The sequence below is a fragment of the Etheostoma spectabile genome, chromosome 8 (genome assembly GCF_008692095.1).
Source record: "Etheostoma spectabile isolate EspeVRDwgs_2016 chromosome 8, UIUC_Espe_1.0, whole genome shotgun sequence".
Classification (NCBI taxonomy): Eukaryota; Metazoa; Chordata; class Actinopteri; order Perciformes; family Percidae; genus Etheostoma; species Etheostoma spectabile.
In genome coordinates this window covers 11,838,012-11,857,482 of record NC_045740.1, presented here as the reverse complement: position 1 = coordinate 11,857,482, position 19,471 = coordinate 11,838,012, and the positions used below count along the sequence as shown (strand labels likewise).

Here is a 19,471-nt window from a genome sequence, read left to right as displayed (position 1 = left end):
AATATTTATAATTTGTAATATAGGATATTTATTGAACAATTCAAACAGACAAACAGATTTCTCATTTTATAGGCAAAATTCATTAAATAAATATTATAATCTAGGTTACAATTAAATCAGCCTCCTGCTGTTATCTGTTCTGGTAAACCATATTGCCTGAGAGATATTTAGTATTTGGGTTCAATAAAGTCAGTGTCCAAACATAAAAATGTGCAGCATTTCTTTACACCTGGACTGGCTCATGCCACAAAACCCTTGCATTACAAATTTATATTCTGAGATAATTGTCACATTTTTCATGCAATTTAGAGGTATGCCACACCCATCCTCCTTTCTGTAAATACTGTTAAGAAGTCGGCAGCTGAGTCCACAGCTCCAGTCCTCCAGCAAGACATGTGGATCGGTCACTTACAGCCTGTCACATTACAAGTGCATGACTTAAAATAGCAAGGCTTGAATTTAACATTCAATCTCTGTTGTAATTTAATAAGCAATGTATGCATTCACATTTTAAAATGCAGTAATCCTTACTACAGACTGCTTTATCAGAAGTTAACCCCTCCTTCATTTATTTCCAAGATGCATATCTGGTATGCTATTTGTGGTAGCTGGATCAATCATAGCAGTCAAGACATCTTTTTTTCCCCCTGCTACTTCCTCCAACTCCTCCCTCTGGCCTTTGCAGGTGTTGTCTGAGATCCTTACCGGGATTACCAACCACCTGTACTAGCTCTTCTTAATGCAGGGGAGGCAGTGTTTCAACCAAGTTCTTCCCCAATACACTGAACCTGAATGGGAGGCCAACCCCTATGTAAGTCGACCTAACTTTGGCTCTTCTAAAGTCATGATGCACTGATTCTCAAATAAATAAATGACCTTAAAGACCATGATCTTTAAATCAAACATGTAAATAAGCGAGGACTGGAGATGTAGCACATCCATTCATTCATGTCTCTAAGGCATGCTAAGGTGTGCGGCAAGAAACCTCTTAGGCTCTCCATCTAAGTGTTTCTCTGAGCCACAGGAGAGCTGTAAGTAAGTTGGGTCGTGCTGCACAGGTCATTCTGACACATTCTCTGGAAAATGTTTGGCAGTGGGTTTGGGTTCAGAAATGTCACCTGGAACGTGTCTTCAGCAAAAGTAGGTGAAGTTCTCAGAAGGAGGGGCACTGTGGATTTTTGAAGGCAAATAGTCTCTGGCAATGAGAAGAAAACTCTTGGTGGCAGAAAAAAAAAAAAAAAAGTGGCCTGTTTTTATACTCTACTAAAATGAATGGTTTCTTCCAGTTTCCTTGGGGCTTTTAATTCATTTTAGTGTAAGAAAGTGGAAACAGGAAGTGGAAGAGTGGCTGGTGAGGTGGAAAATATCATTTAATTATGTATGTTAATGATACGGATCTAGTGAAAGCTGTAGATATAGAGCGTGCAAGAGTGTAATCTGAGTATCCACAGATTTACAACTGAACTTGAAGGGCGATGGGTTGGTGGCTTTGGCAAAATGTGTGGAAGCAAAAGCTGTGCATGGATCAAGATCAAGGAGGTTTATGTCAAGATGCGGGCCACCTGGGACTGAATCTCCCCATCCGGGTGTGAAAGCAGCTGGACCAGTCTGCTGTGGAGCTGGGAAGACTCATCTAACATGACCCGGAAAAGGCAATCCTGCTTCCGCCTCAGTTCATCAGCCACCTGGGCCGAGGGCCTCCAGTCCTTTAAGTTCCCTGCGAAGGTCAGTAGTCGCAGAAGCACCGCAGGGGCTGTTCGTGCATCAAACAGCAGCACAACAGAAGCTGGTGCCTATGGCAAAAAGCAGAAAAGACCATCATCAAAACTAAGATTTATAAAGAAATGTCACAACAGTTTGACTACAAAGAAAATTGAATTATTCTGCACGTCCATTTGTTTTTATGACCTCTCAAAGCAGAACCATGCTAAATAACTTTTACAATTTCTTTATTCTTACCGGAGCTTGAACAATGTCATCCATCATATCTGGATTGGATGACAAATTCACAAGGACTTTCAAAGTCTGAACCTGAAATGCAAATGTTAGTGTTTCATTCAATCTTGTTGTATTACATTACAAACATCCGACTTTTCAACTGTTTCAAAATGGTCTAAAAATGTGTGAAGATCAACCTGGTGTAACCTGAAAATATACCAACCTGTAATTCTTCAATGGTCACAACAAGTAGAGAGAGTAAAAGTGTAATTGATTCCTTAAGCAAATGTTGATGTTTATCTGTGACTGAAAGGTTTGTCAGCAGCCTGAGAGCAGCAAGCTGAAGGTCAGAATTCACTGGTGACATCTCTATCAGCTCCAGCACTTGTGGCACATAAATCTGTGAGACATGGACATTGATACATATAACCAAAAATATCTCATATTCAGCAGGAGATTAATTGATATTTTCTGTTCGGCAACATACCTTTATATGTTCCTGGTTCTGGATGTTCATACATAGATTATTTAAAGCATTTAGAGTCTGCACTCTAACCTCTGCCACAGGATCAGAAAGGAAACCAGCTATGGTATGAATGCCTTCAAATTCCCGTATTAGATTCTGGAAGATCATTAAAAAAAAAAAAAAAAAAAAAAAAGGTAAAGAGAAAAAAGATTATACATGGCTGAAAAAGTGATACAATGTCACAATGTACTGTACATACAGATCTTTGACAAAATAGAACAGGTACATAACTTTATAAATAGATAATTGGCAACTTTACATTATATAAAAAAGAACTAACCTCACTTGCAGAAGGTTTATGAGAAAATACACTTTGACTGTACCTGATTCACAGTAAAGGCAGCACAATTTCCTAACGTAAGTAGGATTCGACATCTGTCGGGTGGATTATTGCTGGTCTGCAAACATGACAGTAGCATTTTCAAATGCTGTGGATCAATGTTGCCAGGGGACTGGTGGATGATGTCAGCTATGGAGCGAAATAAGCCATTTAACCAACATTTAGTGATGTTTAATAAGTGTTTGCATTGGAGGAGACATTTAATCAAAAGTTTTATAAAGATCTGACTGCATTTTGGGAAAGAAAAGGGCATCAGAGAAATCATCTTGCGATTCACGTCACCTTGCTAGAACAATCACATGGGTTTAGATGTAGTGATCGTGAACGCTTCATGAGCTCTATATGGTTCTTACCTGATGCAACATCCACTGGTCGGGGGCAGACAACATCCAGTCCAGACACTCTGGCCAGCAGGCTGCCCGGCTGTAGGGTAACATCAATGGTCTCTCTGTTCCTGACACCAGGACTTTGAGTGGCAGCACTTTTTTTGTTTCTCTTGAAGCTTCCCCCGCTTATGAGTTTGTATAACCCGTAGGAAGCTCCAGCTCCGGCAACTATCCCAAGTAACGCTTTCATGTTGCCGAACCTGGGAGTAATACTGCCATCGCCCATGCTGCTACTAACGCTACGTCTTTAGCTAACCCTTGTTAGCTAACGTTAGCTAACCTTAAGCTGCAGATGCTCCCAAACGTGTTGGGTCAAATCGGTTGACTTACCAGCTAACTAACCCGTCTCCTTAGTTAGCTAGCGCCGACGAAAACCCATCGAAACCACTACACAACCCACCCAAACACATGTTGACCGCTTCATTGTTTGTCTGGAGAACTTTGCTGTCAAGCTACAGTTGTCAACAATGATTTGTTCCGGACAGCTGGGCCACGTTCAGCTCCGACAAAACGTTGCAATACGTTTTTTTATATTGAAACGGGGTGCGTTGAACACCCTGCTGTGTGCGCAAGCGCTCTGCCTTTTAATACCAATATATACAGACACGTCTCTGACATACGACACAAACAATAAACGAGAGAAATATCCACGAAACGAAAGAAAACATATCTCAAAGCCGTTGCACGCCGTTCAGAGGAAATATGTCGTTCAACCAAGAAACCGTAGTAAAACGCTGCACACCGTTTTGAGATTGAATATGCCCCTAGTGTTACCAGATTGGATTGACAAAAAGAAGCCCAAAATAGTCTAGAACCATTGAACCCGCCCAGCGGCCCTATCGCCTCTGTTTAAGGCAAACTCAAAAACACCTACAACATTGACAGACACACAATGTAACATAAACGTCTTTTGGATATTGTTGCATTAAAAGTAAGCCCAAATTGATCACAACCCGCCCGAATCATTTTTTTTACACAACTTTAATATAAGTTTAAGGAGCCCGGAACCGTCCAATCTAACAACACTGCCCAGCTCTGAGTGGACGACCAAATCTTTCACTGGGTGATTAGCAAATAGTGTCGATATAAAAACCGTATATACCTATATATACACACCCTATAAACATTTCAATATATATTTGGAATGTGTTAAAAACTGCAATTTGTTGACTTAAGTCATGTGCGTCACACTGTTGGGTTTGTAACTTAGCTAGCTATACTATGGTACATTTGACTCTTGTTGCAGCGCATTGTCAGTTGTCCAACACTAACCCAGCGCTTTTACTTGCTTCGTTATCGTTACCTGGCAACGTTGAATAAAAAAATCGAGATGGAGTACCCTTTAACTTCTTTAACGGTCAATGGGAGTACCAGGAAAAATCTGACAAACGCTAATATTGAACTAATATAGCTAGCTAGCTAGCTAACAGTTAGTAAGATAGTCGATTCTAAGATAACTATTCGACTTTGCAAATGTGTCAAAGACAAACTATGGCTGCAGCAAACGCAACACCTACTCTGCAAGAGTGCGAAGTGAAACAATGCCTGCCACAAATATATAAGGTAACGTAGGTGACATTTTTTTTAGAAATGTTGCATGTAGGTTAGCTAGCTAATGTTAACTACTTGAATTTTTACTTTTTCAATAGGCCCTATTGACAGCTTCATGTCTGTCATGTCCCAATGACCCGATACAGTTTCTGAAAAACAGTCTCATGGCCTTCCAGGGACATGATAATCTTCATGATGTTGACTGGTAGGTAACGTTAGACCTTTCTTTTGACTTTCCTTGACACGGACACTTGGGGGCTCACTTGCTCTAGTTTTCTTTTACTGCTTGGCGTAAAAGTCACTGAATTACTAGCTAAATGTGGAGGAGTGAACAGTAAGGATTAAAAGTCCATGTCAAAGACAAGTTTTATTTCCTCTCTACATTACATCTCAGACCCAAACTTCACTGAAGGGAAAAGCTTGTATCAAACAAACTAAACAGACATTGACATTTCTATCACATTGTTTCTAATTATATAATGTTCTCTTTTTAGTTACCTTGCCCACCATTGTCAATTTGGTCACATTAACACATCTTAAGTGCCCCTTTAAATTACATATATTGGCAATAGTAAAATTCTCAGTGGATGTAAATACATTTTCTACACCTAATGCTCTATTACCATTTTTAACAGTTGAAGTAGCAGATTAAAAAAAAAAAAAAAAAAAAAAAAAATCTGTGTGTGAGGTAAGTCTAAGACAAAATCACTGTTTTGATGTTTACTTTATTCTTTTTTTGAGGCACAAGTTTGTTGCGGATGCAGAACAGCATACTGCAACAACTTCCCTGACTGTGGACACTGTCTACATTGACCCAGATGACTCCATGGTACAGTATTGTTATTGGAATAAACACACCATTAAATGTCAGGTTGAGTCCCAAATTTCTCAGATAAATGATTCAGTCTCAAATTAAATAGATTTCAGTGTTTTGTAATAATTGTTCTGTATTTCTCTCTAGTGGACCTTTTGTCTTTCTGAGAAGGCCTTCAGCTGTTACAGGAAACATTTAACAAGCTCTTGCTTCAGGTAGGCCTTGCAGTCAAGACCAACACATAATTGATTAAGGATTTCTTGAGGGAAAATGAAGGAAAGGGCCATTATGCATAAACTACATGTTTTATGGCTTGAAGTGCAACCTACAAGCATCAGGTGAAGTTTGATCTAAACATGATCGTTAAAAGACCATTTTTCTAACCATCACCCTACATGGAGTTGTGAGAAATATCAAATTGCTATGTATAAGTTTCACTGCTCAAATATTGGCATTGACTATACTTGTCATGTGTGACTAAAAATAAAGATCTTCCACTTCAAAACAGACATTTTTTTACCAGTCAGATTGGATGTGAATAGAACTGCAGAAAGTAACTTGAATTTCCTCCCAGTTGAAGATGGCTACATAATAAAGAAAATATATATTTATTTGAGTTAAGTTGTGTGAGCATTAGGTATTCACAATATGAACACTTCTTATTTATATAGTACTTGCTGTCAGCAATTTCACCTACATATAAAATGGCAAAGAAAACAAAGGCAATTTTTAGATGCAAAAAGTGCTATAGATTTTTGGAATATGAATGTTTCTCTTACCAAAACATCTGGCCACTGCTGTCTTTTTTATGAATAGACATTTATGAATTTTACTAAGGATCCCAATGACAAATGAAGAACTGCTTGAGAAAGTTTGAGATGTGAAAAATGTTTACTATTTGAATTAATCATAAGCACAAACAAAATTACTGTTTATTTTATCTTCAGTTTTTCCACATTCTTTTATATTGTGGGATACAGTGTTCTTGTAGTCATCCAGCTGATAATGGTGCCTAACGGATCTGTGATAGAGATACTTTGCCCAATACATAGCTGATTCTGGACTTTGTCAACATAAGTGTTTATAGATGGTGGTGACATGTTAGAGCCAGTTTGAAGAGGAAGCTTTTTTGTATTGTCACCATTCCTCCAAAATACACCACTTAATGTAGAAGCAGAACCTTTTGATGCAGATAGCGGTTTAAGAGGCCAATAGGCCATGTTGCCGGGCTCTTTATTTTTATTTGCTGGATGCTTCCATGCTTGGCTTGGTTGTATGAGGGTCTGTAGAAGGCCAGCTCTTGTTGCACTTTCATGGCCACCATTTAGAGAAATTTCTCATCTAAGCGAGGTAGTAAATGAGCCCAGGGGGTTTCTGGCACAACAGATATCAGAGGTTATATTCTTGATTCCAAAGTTCCTGGACATGATTTCATTGCCAACGGATCCTGAAAAGTCTCTCTCCGTTAGGGAGGTTGGAGTCAAGTTAATTAGAGAGTTGAAATTCGCTTCACTAACACCAAGCTGGGATGAGATCTCACTACGGATAAAATTCAAGTCACTAAAAATAGGAATCAGGGTATTGTCAGCTACTTGTTTTGGTCCCTGAGAGACCAGATTCAGCTTGGAGAGGTCTGATTTCTCCTCAACTTTTGCCTTGGCCGTGAGGGTGTAAGGACGTCTAATACTGTCTGGTCCCCGAGATTGCCATCATGTCTGCTTGAGCCATGGAAAGAGCTGGAAGGTTTCACAGAAAACATTGGGTGGAATTTAACTGGCTGCTTTCTGTTGAAAGCCTGATTCTGAGCATCACGTGGGCTACTTGTTTGAACTCCCACATTACTACTACTACTACTACTACTACTACTACTCCGTTGTGAAGAGTAATCAGAGCTTGAAGAAACAGAACCAGTAGATACTGGCAGGTGGGCGTTGGGAGTGTAGCTTATATCTTTTGATTCCTTGTTAACGGTGGCTTGATATGCTTGAAATGATTGGGCTGGTCTTTCCCTATGTTTTGGGAGATAATCTGGGAAGAAGAGTTGATCTCTTGGTGCACCAACATATAAACTGTTGCTGTAGGAATTCAAAGATGCAGGCATTGGTGCAGACAGGACGGAGTCACTTTGTGAGATTTATATTTTGGTTGTTTTTCTTCAGAGATTTGAGGAGTTACATTGAATTTCTTACTTAAATAATCGCTGAAATCTTGAGATGGGCCGTTTAGAGAGTTAACAGGGGGTGTAGTCACATAGCCACTGAAAGACAAACCCTCTCCAAGGAATGAGCCAGAGGGTATTTGTCCAGGGAGCTTGTATGTTAATGGAACATTTTCATTTTGCTCATGAGGAGCACTTATGAAAGAATTAGTGTTTTCCCCAGAAATGCCACCCCTGTCATAACTTCCATAAGCGCTTGAAACATGCTCTGTGGCTGCTAAATGATGGCGTGGGTAGAGAGAAGAGCCTGAGTCTTGGTTGTCATAAACATTGGTAGAAATGAGTCTTGCAGTGGAGTCGACAGGATCAGGGAGGTTTTCACTTGGCATTTGGTAGTTGGCACCCTGTTTACTTTGTTTAAATGCTGTATTCATAGATTCACTCCAGACTTCATTTTCACTGGCGCCATCATGGGCAGTTCCTTCTTTTGCCAAATTAGACCTAGAGCCTGTGTCTGGCGCTCCCTTTACATTTTCAGCATTAGAAGCCATCTTGTTTGCCATAGTTTCCCGTGCGGTTTGAAAATGTCTACCAAAGTCACTTCCTGGCATTAAGAAGGAGTTCTTCATTGTTTTTATAAACCGTTTGAAATCTTTAATTGTTTGGAAACTGGTGCCCTCCACAATATTCTCTTGTGTGTGCTCTTTCACTAAAAAGCCAAAGGGGTGAGAGTCAGAACCATCACGCTCATATTTCTGCACTGGGGGAGCGGAGGGGACATCATTTTCTGAGTCTGGTTTGCTTTGTACCATCTCTTCACTGAGGCTAGCAACGTAGCTAGTATTGTCATTGTTTTCATTGACTGGTTCTCTCTGAAGGGAATCAAAGCTTTGGTCCCTGAAAGCTTGCATTTCATCCCTTGGACTATCAGAGTCTTGATTTGTGTTTAAAGACGGTCCAGAATGAAACTGGTTTGAGGTTTGTGGACCAAGCACACCTGAATGGCTACCGAATTCACCATCATTAAAAAAGTAACCATGTGCAACAATGTAACCTGTTGGAATTAAACAAACATTACATGTAATTCATATGGTTGAACATGGACAAGAATAATATAGAAATGCTTACCTTTTTCAGGAGGAAAACAAATGCAGCCCCATAACAACAGAGTGCAAAGCCAAGAAACCCTGAAAAACAAAGTTATAAACAAAAAGTAACACAGGCCACATTTTACCAAAAATACACTTATTTATTTTATTTACCCAATTGGAAGAGCCATAGAAGTGAGTTCAACCACTGTATCCGCGTGTAACAGCAGACTGTTGATTAAGAATACCAGCGTGAAAAACAATCAATCATGCTCCGTCCTTCCTTTCTAGTTTGAGAGCAAGGAATGAGGAGGGATACTAAAACATTTCAGATTCTGCGTACACCGATTGCAATTAGGGGATTGTAGACAGCTGGTTCTGTGTGAAAGTCAACCAAATTAGTCAAGCACAGGTGGAGCATTTATTCAAAGGGCTGCAAGGTGATTGTTCAAAAGTCACTAAAATCAATCTATATATATAATATATATGATATATATATATCAAAATATATATATATCTATATATCCTATTGCTCTAAAATGAATCTCTCCTAAAACATTGATAAAACGTTGATAACACCAAGAGAGAGTGACTCAGATGTAACTCTAAGCAGAAACTTAACCCATGTGAATGAAAGTCGTAAATGTGGTTTCTGGTGCGGAGTTCATGAGGATATTGTTTCACATATTACCTTTCACCTGTCTATTGTCACTGCAAACTTACATTTCATTGATCTTTTGTTCTGTGTATTCTGTGTATACTTTATATATACACAGTATATACGGGACAAAATGTATGTATGTATACACATATATATGTGTATGTATGTATGTATGTATGTATTTTGTCCAGTCAATTACTCTGTCCTGTCTGAATGTCCAAACCAGCTTCAGTTGAGATCAGCATTAGAAAAAATCCTTTTTGAGATGAAACAGTAATATTTCAATGTTACTGACACCTGTCCTTTTGAGTTAATGCAGGCTTCAGTCTGCCTGCGTACCTTTCCACTGAATTAATGATGAGCTGTGTTTGCTTTTGGGAACAGGAAATGGAAGCGGTTCACCACGCAGAGTAAAAGTGAGATAATAGAGCTGACTCTGAAGATGGACATGGCAAAGAAGCATCATGAGAGGAAATGCCAGCTCGTTGCACTCACCAAATGGTCAAACTGGGTGAAATTGCACAAGAAGACACAGGCCGGTAGGCGGTTTCTTAATTATTTCTGAATGGAATGTAATCATGAGGAGTGTTGACTGTTTTTGCAAGTTGTGACTTTTGTATAGCCAGAGAATACATGCAGTGTGGTTAAGAAATGTGTCCAAACTAAAAGTCTTTTCTGACAATAATTTGTTCCCCACTATATACACTTCTTGGGACTCATTTTGTCCTGTGCACTTTTCCCTCTTCATGACTCTACTTTAATGAGCTAAATGTGTTTAGAGATTGTTGTTGCCTTAATTTAGCCCACATTATCCGCTGCCAAAAAAGATGCATAATTCTAAATACTTGTGTGTTCAAAAGGGATGGACATTTGAAACAATATTTAAATTTCTTGTCTTAGTTGCCACAGAGAAGCTTGAGAGACTTGTAAACGCTGGCCGCCTTGAGCGCATCATGGCTGCATGGTGTAATGTTGCAAAGGACTCAAAGAGGACAAAAGAGTACTTTAAGGTAAACATTTATTTGGAATATTAGTAGAAAAAAAATATAACAAATTCTACCTATTTTCTACATTTCTTAATTTTGTGTTTGTCTTACAGAGGTTGGAAATGGGGTTTATAGAAATTGACAGCGAAGTCCACCAGATCAGGGAAGGATGTGATGGACTCTCAGTGCTCCCTAGCAGCCTTTCAATAAAGGTTTTTCCTCTTCAACTACACAGCGTTCATGAGTCACTCAGCAACACAGAAAGATGATAGCCTCAGATCTAAAGCTTTAGCAGTTTCACGTCTCTGTTCTCTAGGAGAGGCAGTGATGAAAACATATATGTTACAGAAGACTTAACGTGGACTTCACTTTAAACATGCCTCCGGTCTCTTCTAGGACAGTTGTTTAATGTCACCCATTAATGTCAATTAATGTTACCCATTATGCAGAAAGAGTTGCATTCATAAAAAGACTCTCACGTGTTGCTGTTTTTTTGCATATCAATAATACTTTTTATTTGTTGTAGGTATTATACAATTATATAAGTACTTAACATAACACACTAGTGCCTCTGTATAGTAGTTTACAAATGTGTTATATAACTCCAGTAAGCATCTTTTTGACTCTGCTTGCACCTGCCAGAAATAGACCCTGTTTATTTTGGATTTGCTGGCAAAGGGAGTGCAGTTTGGGTTTTTGCTTTGGTGTTTCTGTCCAACAGCTCTCTCAATAAGTAGTGCTTCAGCATGACTATGTTTGGAGAAACAAAGAAGCTGCTAGTACAGTTACATCACACTGCCTTGTAAAGTGGTAGATGTGGCAGTGAATTCTGCATGTTCTGATTTGGTTACTCAGATATTGGTGAGAGAGAAAGAAAAAGAATATTCACGTTTCCACATCTGCAAATGATCAATTATCTCAAATTATTATTTTTTTTTTTACTTCTGCAGATCTTTCAATATTTAGGGTTGCGAGACTGGCTAAATTGTGCTGAGGTGTGTTGCACATGGAAAGCTATTATCCAGTCAGGCACACTGTGGAGTCAGGTCTGTACTAAAAGATTTGCTTCTTGTATTTAATTTACAGTGGCGTTTAAAGTTATACTTGAGGATATATGTTCCCTAATGTGTGTCCCTGCTAGATCAACTTCTCTGTGGAGAAAGACTGGATAACAGACAGCACAATGAAGCAGATTCTGCAGACGTATCGCCCTTTTGTGATCCATCTTAACCTGCGTGGCTGCACGTCTCTAAAATGGCACAGCTTGAAATATATCAGTGAGTAATGCACATCTGTTGCCAGATTTTGATGTGTTTCGTGACCAATACCCATGTTTTAGATGTGCACTGGCCTATACAGATCATGTTCGTATAGTAGTAATTAGTCAGTCAATAAGTTGATAACTCTTACATTTGGATTATAAAGACAACAATCCAAAAAAAACAGTGAAAAATGTATTTTTCTCTATCTGATACAGACGGTTTTATGATATTGAACAAAAATTAAGTCAAATCTTTAGGTAAAATTTTCATTTGAGTCAGGACAGCCTGATGATCTGATATTTCTGCGGTCCTCTCAAGTGGCTCGGCTCCAGCTCCTCCTCCTCCAGCTCTCCTTGCACTTCCATTGGTGTATTCCATAGTTCAGGGTTTGTTTGGTCTGGATCTGTTCTGTTTTGATGTCTGTCCTTTGGACACTCTCCGTTGTAGGAATGCACATACTTCGCTACACTCTTCCCAGTATGTTCAGGAGGGGAGTGACACAGCAGGCCAGAGTGCCTCACCCCTGGGTGCAGATGCAGCCAGTACACCATGTAGTGGATGCTGAAAAAAATGCAATCAGTTTTTAATAATTATTTGCATTTGTCTAAAGAAAATGATTGCAAACATTTGAGCCAAAGAACCCACCTATAGTCACACACCCAGGGGTTTCCTCCCAGTTTTAGCTGTGACAGGAAGTAAAGGTCTTCAAGAACGCCGTACTGGACAAAATGCAGGCTGTTGTCGGACAGGTCCAGCTCACGAAGGTGCAGCAGCCCAAACAGGGAAGCTGGGAGAGAGAAAAGAAACAGATGCATGAACATAGTATCTATTTACTTCTTGCATCTTTCAGTATACAGTATATTTAGACCGACCTGTTGCTGTTTATTCTTTTTCCATGAAATGTAAAAGCCAGAGGTGCAATCAAACTCTGATAGGAATGTACGGGCTGGCGTTCAGTTTGTGTCTAAATCACTTAAGCATAGTGATCAGATTATGTTTGTAACCCTGTCAGCTTTCCCCACTATACATAAAGACAATACTGTATACACAAACAGCAGAATTCCTGCTCTCTCTACAAAGGAAATAAGGGAAACCGAATTCAGCAGCAGTTGTATAATATGTTCTCCACCTGTAGCCTTCCACAAGTTATCCATCAGCCAAAGAAAAGCACAATTTTTCATCCTGAAAATTATAGGAAATGTTAGGCACATACAGTAATATTTACTTAGGATTATGTTTAATAGGTATGCAGTAATAACAGCAAACATACCTGTGTCAATGTGCTCCATACTGTTATGACTGATGTTAAGGGTTCTGAGGCTCCTCGCTGTTTGAAAATTTCTGGCTTTGAGAAGACGGATTGAATTATGGGACAGATCAATGTGAACAACATCCTCTGAAATACCTGTTGGCACCTCGGTTAAACCTAAACATGGAGGGAAAGGGGTTACTTAAAGGTGCCAGAAATTATAACTGTGCTTCATTCACATAAAAATTATGGATTTCTTTAATCTGTACCATTTCAAATTTCTTAAACCAAAGACTGCACTTAGAAATCATCTTGAGTTCCCACTGTTAGTCCTGCACGTGACAAACAGAGACAGATTTTTGTTCTGCTTTATGACCTGAATTTATTCTAAAATCTAGGCCTCCTGCCAGTACGGAACAAATAGTAGTAACACACTATTTGATTAACTTTATTTTTAGGCACCTCTAAAATATTTTTGCAGGTTTAGCAATTGACTTATTATGATGTATGGCCCAACTTTTGTTTAACTAATGCTTTCCAAGTTGTTTATACTGCAAGGTAACAAATGACTATAAAGTAGAATCTGTCTGAGGTTAAAGAAGCAAGCAACATAACATTGAATAAACAACACCTGCCAAACTAGATGTGGCTCTTTGCCAGTTCTGTGTCTGGCCCTGAAAATCCTTTGAGAAATGCAAGTTTATTTATTCCCGTACCAGTAGTAATATTTAATCATTAAAATACGAACTCTATGAGATGAAGATTCAGAGGAATTTTTCCTAACTCTGCTATTGCCTAAGGAACACGTGTGATGAATTTCTAAAAACACACGGAGGCGCAGGGTAGAAAACATTTAATCAAACTCATTTAGGAAAAAGCTGAACTTGCCTCTTTTACTGCAGTCCATTCGTATTTGGGGGAAAAGGTAGGTATGGCATAAAGTGGTGGCATCTGGTTTTATGCGAATTGGAATGGGCATTACAAGGTCTGTGGGATCTGTTTGGTTGCTGGTTGGGTCTCTCTCCTTACAAAGTAATTTGGGGTCAATCTGCTTCAACTTCATGTTTTTCAGCCTGATGGGCTCTGCACACCTACAAGAGAAAACACTGCTAACTCACAATAAAATCAGATGTGAAATTTGGAGGCTGTTTGTTATTCTGGGAATCAGTAATGTACACCTGTGGAATGAGACCGTTAGATCAAACTTTGTCAAAATGTTTTTTGTGGAATCACACACCTGGCATGATTTCCTAGATTACGGTTGCTTGGGACCTGTAGGGTGCGTATGAGACTGTCCATCTGGCAGAGACACCTCCAGGGATTATCATAAAGACGAAGGTAGCGAAGGTTTGGCATGGGGATGAGGGCCTCCTCGCTAAGTGTTCCCAGGCGGTTGTGTTGCAGCAGCAGGGTTGTAAGGCGTGTCAGGCCCTGGAAGGCCCCTTCCTCCACCAAAGAGATCTGATTCTGCTGCAGGTCCAGACTCGTTAAACTCTCAAATCCAAAGAAGGCCCCATCACGAAGGACTTTGATCTGGTTGCGTGCTAGAAGGAGGTGCTTTGGTTGTTTTGACCAGGTTTGTGAGGTGGGAATAGAGGTGAGGTGTCGGTCTTGACAGTCAACAAAGAAGTCTCCAGATTCTGTCAACTCTGAGCAGTAAGATCCCACAAGCCTGGAGGGGCCTGATCTGCTGTGACGCGCAGCACCTCTTACTCTGACAGTTTTCAAACACAAACAAAAAGGTTTCATGGCCTGCCACTGGCTACACATGGTCATTTAAGTAGATGAAAAATAGAGTGAACAAATTAGAAAAGAATGAATCCATACCTGTCGTGTGCGAGTTTGCGTCTCGCCCCCCTGAGGCCTTTGCCCTTCCCAAAAATCTTCCCGGGTCTTTTCATTTCAGTGGACGGGAGCAGGAGGAGGAGTAGAGAGGCTAAGAGGAGAGAGGAGGTCATACGCATCCTGTGTCCTGCAGGGATTGTCTTTTCAGTAAGAAGAGCTGGAGAAAGGCAGGATTTTGGAATTAAAAGTCTTACAAAAAGGCTAAATTATGGAAACAGAAGCAATGGTTCAAAGTTGAACAGTGTTATTGTTGATGGAACGCAGCTGTTGATTAGCCTGAGGAAGAAGTGAGAGGCAACACCTTATGTAAGAGATAGGAGCTGTTCAGGAATGTATACACAGCTTTGAAGAAAGGCAGAATACTATGACATGTCATGCTGTTCCTTACATACTGTCGTATATCAGTCTTTTATATCACAACTTACATTTTACAATAATTATAGCAAAATATTTCTAAAAGTTGACAACATAGTTCAACCAGCCATTTATCTTCTCTTTTTTACTTATTTTCCCTGCATTTCTTTTCTTAGGTGAGTGCAGAAATCTCCAGGACCTTAATTTGTCAGAGTGTCTAAATGTTACAGTAAGTAAAACATTAATAATAATGTATAGATAGCAAAAACTGAAATCTACAAGGAAATGTATCACCTTCATATCATATGTAGTAGTGTATTGTTGACACTATTTTCTAAAGTTAAATTACATATATTTTACATAGATTTGATTCATTTTCATTAAAGCCAAGTAATTTAAATTTGTGTTAATGCATTATTGATTGTGATATTACGCTGTTCCATGCACTCTAGTAACAGGTGCCTTGTTGAGGGAAGTTAAGGTAACATTTAAATTTTTGCTCTTTAACAGGATGTGATGGTTCAGAAAATTGTCGAGGGCTGTCCCTGCCTGCTGTACTTGAACCTTTCTTGCACACCTATAACAAACAAAACTCTAAGGGAACTGTCCAGGTAAACCTCCATTTGTGGTAAAACTGCCATGTTACTACAGTTGTGCTTTAAACTGTGGTCCAGCTCAAACACATCTTCAAATTAAACAAACAAATCCCGGGATGATCCTCTGGCCTCCTGCCCCTTGGTTCCCAGAATTTTCTTCATTTCTGTTTGTGCAACATGCTGCTGGCTCGTATTTCATGTCTGACAGCAGCTTGGTCGGTTCCAACCTAATGATTTAGTCCAGACTGTTTGATTGCATTGATGATAGATTTTTCTAGTTCAACAGTTCAACAGTTTTCAGTCATAAACTGTCAAAATGTCCGGGAAATATTTCATTTGAAGACATCTTCTTTTAATTTAAAATGTGATGTTACTGTTTTCTATGACAATGGTTTCCTTGCAGAGTGTGTATTTACATTTTTACTTTTGTTTAAAAACAACAACAAAACAACCTACTATAATCTACGAAGGCTTAAACACACACATACACAAGAAGTCCTCCGTTTTGTACATTAACTAATCCAATTATTGATTTCTAACAGGAGCTCTCTCAACCTTCAATACCTGAGTCTGGCCTACTGCTACAGATTCACAGATAAAGGGTTTATGTACCTGAACACAGGAAAGGGTTGCCAAAATCTCATCCACCTCAACCTGTCCGGCTGCACTCAGGTCAGTTGGTATTCTTCTCTCAGTTTGGTGTTTTGCGACTCCACTCAGCTTCAACTGTAGACAGGACACAGCCTTTTTCTTTTCAAAAAAAATTCCGCTTTCAGTCCACCTTAAATAAATCCAGTCACTTCTCTCTGTTTCCACGTGTCTTTGCTTATTTCAGGCTGTGCTCTGGCAACTGTTTGTACTCAGTCAGAGCTCAGAGCCAATGAACAAAGATCTGAAGGAGTGGGAGAGTAGAAGGCATCTGTGGCCAAAAGAGGGGTTGGGTTTATACAGTCAGCTCTGGCCCACCCACTCACCCTGTGCACTCTTCATAACATAACACACATGTATTGCAACATAAATCACACTTTTCCTATGGGAATGTGTATTATTTTGGTTCCAGATATTTCACTTTGTAGGGCCCTAAAAATGTGAGCAGCAAGCCAAACTGCATCCAGGAGAATAATACAGAATCCTACGTACACACATATTTTCCTCTTGCCTCCCAGATGACTGTTAATGGGTTCAGATACATTTCTGCCGGATGCCCTTCACTCAAGGAGATTGTGATCAATGACATGCCCACGCTGTCAGATAGCTGTGTCTTGGTACGTTTCTTAATTTCTAACACATCACAAGGTTCATACAGGATCAACATCCCATCTCTGGAATGACAGAGATGGGATGAAATGTTTAAAAAACATTTTTAAATTCATTTTCATTGCTTTCATAAGGACTAATATGTAATTTAACTTAGAAAACAAGGAATAAATTAGACAAGAATCTTCTTTGTCAACTCATGCTTATTTTTTGTCTGCACAGCCTTAACCCCTCGCAGCAAAGAAATGTTTTGAGTCTTGCTATTTTCTAACAGGCGCTAATTGCCAGATGTTGCTGTCTGTCTGCCATTTCTCTGCTGGATGCTGCTCATCTTTCCGATGTTGCCTTCAAAGCCATTGCTGAAGTTGCCAAACTGAAGACTTTTAGGACAGAGGGTAAGATCATTTTGTATCTTGTAACTTTTATTCCCACATACACATGAAAATATAGAAGTAAGTCCATTCCCAGTTAACATCCAGTTATTCTGTCACCCCATGTGCACTTTAGGTAACAACCAACTAACAGACGTCAGCTGGAAGGCCTTGTGCAGCGGCTCACAAGGCCTCCGCAGACTCCACGCTGCAGAATGCTCCAGAATGACTGACGCAAGCCTCAAATCTATGGCCAAGCTCAAGAACCTGCAACACCTTGACATCTCACTTTGTAACAAGTGTGTGTTTGCTGCTGCTGTACTTTTAGATGCTGTGCTTTCTAATGACATTGCATGACATAATGGGTTTACTGTTTGTATTTTAGGGTGAGTGATACTGGGATCCAGTATCTGACTGAAGGTTTCTCATCCACCAAACTGAGAGAGCTGAATGTCAGTTACTGCAGTCACATCACTGACCTATCTGTCATGAGGATAGCACAAAGGTATATAGTATGACTTCACAAACAAACTCACAGACATATATCTTATTGTTGTTTGTCAAATAGTCTCACGCAACAGCTTTTTATTGTTGTTGTGTGTGAATGCATGCACAATTTGTCAGGTTGTGTAAACTGTACCATCTCAACTTGAGTTATTGTGAGAGACTGACTGATGTGAGTCTGGAGTGGCTGAGTGGCAGCTCTATCTGCTCGCTTGACATCAGCGGTTGTCACATCCAGGATCAGGTATTGTTTCTTACCCTCACAAATTCCGGAAAAAAAAGATAACTGGTGTTAAATAGTTTGTAAATTCATATTTGTACTTTTAGGGACTGGCAGCTCTTGAGAGAATTCGCTTGAAGAAGTTAGTTCTTGCCGAGTGTGTCTACATCACAGACATTGGCATAGAGGTACAAATTCAGCTACAATTTCAACACATTCCCAGATGTGGCTTTTATTTACTGTAGTTATTTACGTTTTTTGTGGGTCCAAGTTTACTTCCTTTTCCACTGTTTGTTCATTTCAACAGCGGACAGGAAATAAACTTGTACCCAAACTCTTTCCTAGAACAGCAATAAAAAAAAAAGAATCAATCATGTTCACAGTTGTTTCTTCACTTACTACTTACAGATGTGAACAAGCATGTTTGTCTTCTTGTAGACATGCTTCCTCTTCTCTTTATTTTTCACATAAGTTCACATTCTATCACACATCTTTCTCTTGTTTTTTTGTTCCTCACGAGGGCAGAAGCTGTGCAAGAACATGAGAGATCTGGAACATGTTGATGTGTCGGACTGTGTATCTCTGTCAGACCCGGCCATCAGAGCGATTTCATTTTACTGCAGATATTTAGTCACATGCGGATTCGGGTTTCCCAAGGTATGACCCAACAACACTGGCATGCACCACGACACACGCATACACAACTCTAAAAAGCTTTGAAATTTTTATTAAATTTTTTATTTCTTTTGCCCTGTCTCAGGGGCGATATGGCTGCAGTATTGACAAGTGGTTAACACGCGAGTTTTGATGTGAGTCGTGTTTTCCCCAGATCGCAGTCCCCCCCCTTTATGAGAGGATTGTCCTCCACTTGCCCCCTCAAAGGCCCCTTGCACGAAACCCCCAAGTAAAAAAACATTTTAAAAAAACCCTGAAAATGAGATTTGACAACAGTTTTTATGACAGAGAGCATTTTTCCTTAGGGGGCCCCCTTAAGCCCAAGTGGGAGCATGGGAGACAGCAATGATGCCCTCCTACGGTTTGGTAAAACATGGCCGAAAGGGAAATCCAATAAAAACCCCCCCCAAAGACTGATAAAACCAAGAAGTAGGGAAAACCACCCCAGTGACCCCCGAACAGTGTCCCGAGAGAAGAAAAAACAGACCCAAAAATAAGTTTTTGTAAAGTAGACCCTAAGTAATACATCATTTTGAGACGTTTTTTAAAACATTTTCCACTAAAAAAACCATTTTGCAGAAACACTTGAGAAAATCACACAAAAATAAATGGTTAAATAATGTTTGGGATACCTTTTAAAGGAGACATAGGGCTGCTTCACGCCAATGAACTTTAACTGACAAGTGGAGT

General features: G+C 39.6%; 4 protein-coding genes across 6 annotated transcripts; 1 reads left to right on the top strand and 3 right to left on the bottom strand.

Annotated features, from left to right (window-relative positions):
- Positions 1–11: 11 nt before the first annotated feature.
- On the bottom strand, positions 12–3,416 carry armc10 (armadillo repeat containing 10). The gene is made up of 6 exons (XM_032523485.1): positions 3,158–3,416; positions 2,788–2,933; positions 2,426–2,560; positions 2,162–2,338; positions 1,960–2,031; positions 12–1,793 (listed from the first exon to the last, which is right to left on the bottom strand). The coding sequence occupies exons 1-6, from the start codon at positions 3,414–3,416 to the stop codon at positions 1,542–1,544; spliced, it is 1,041 nt and encodes a 346-aa protein (XP_032379376.1). The 3' UTR covers positions 12–1,541.
- An 800-nt stretch (positions 3,417–4,216) lies between these two features.
- fbxl13 (F-box and leucine-rich repeat protein 13) lies at positions 4,217–18,783 on the top strand. Of its 2 annotated transcripts, none has more exons than XM_032523481.1 (19): positions 4,217–4,753; positions 4,888–4,946; positions 5,483–5,570; positions 5,703–5,770; positions 9,847–10,001; positions 10,363–10,472; positions 10,562–10,660; positions 11,399–11,494; positions 11,590–11,725; positions 15,335–15,387; positions 15,669–15,769; positions 16,297–16,426; positions 16,921–17,019; positions 17,286–17,406; positions 17,519–17,681; positions 17,768–17,887; positions 18,007–18,130; positions 18,214–18,294; positions 18,632–18,783. In XM_032523481.1, the coding sequence occupies exons 1-19, from the start codon at positions 4,664–4,666 to the stop codon at positions 18,767–18,769; spliced, it is 2,031 nt and encodes a 676-aa protein (XP_032379372.1). In that variant the 5' UTR covers positions 4,217–4,663; the 3' UTR covers positions 18,770–18,783. The 2 variants fall into 2 exon arrangements, with proteins under 2 accessions (XP_032379372.1, XP_032379371.1); XM_032523480.1 differs by having other exon boundaries at positions 4,218–4,753; positions 4,840–4,946.
- On the bottom strand, positions 7,560–9,054 carry LOC116694053 (uncharacterized). The gene is made up of 3 exons (XM_032523484.1): positions 8,976–9,054; positions 8,842–8,900; positions 7,560–8,767 (listed from the first exon to the last, which is right to left on the bottom strand). Exons 1-3 carry the CDS (start codon positions 8,990–8,992, stop codon positions 7,641–7,643), a joined length of 1,203 nt encoding a protein of 400 aa, XP_032379375.1. The 5' UTR covers positions 8,993–9,054; the 3' UTR covers positions 7,560–7,640.
- LOC116694052 (leucine-rich repeat-containing protein 17) lies at positions 11,841–16,650 on the bottom strand. Of its 2 annotated transcripts, XM_032523482.1 has the most exons (7): positions 16,367–16,639; positions 14,787–14,961; positions 14,197–14,673; positions 13,848–14,050; positions 12,981–13,136; positions 12,356–12,497; positions 11,841–12,271 (listed from the first exon to the last, which is right to left on the bottom strand). In XM_032523482.1, the coding sequence occupies exons 2-7, from the start codon at positions 14,921–14,923 to the stop codon at positions 11,986–11,988; spliced, it is 1,401 nt and encodes a 466-aa protein (XP_032379373.1). In that variant the 5' UTR covers positions 14,924–14,961; positions 16,367–16,639; the 3' UTR covers positions 11,841–11,985. The 2 variants fall into 2 exon arrangements, with proteins under 2 accessions (XP_032379373.1, XP_032379374.1); XM_032523483.1 differs by lacking the exons at positions 14,197–14,673; positions 14,787–14,961 and having other exon boundaries at positions 16,367–16,650.
- Positions 18,784–19,471: the final 688 nt, after the last annotated feature.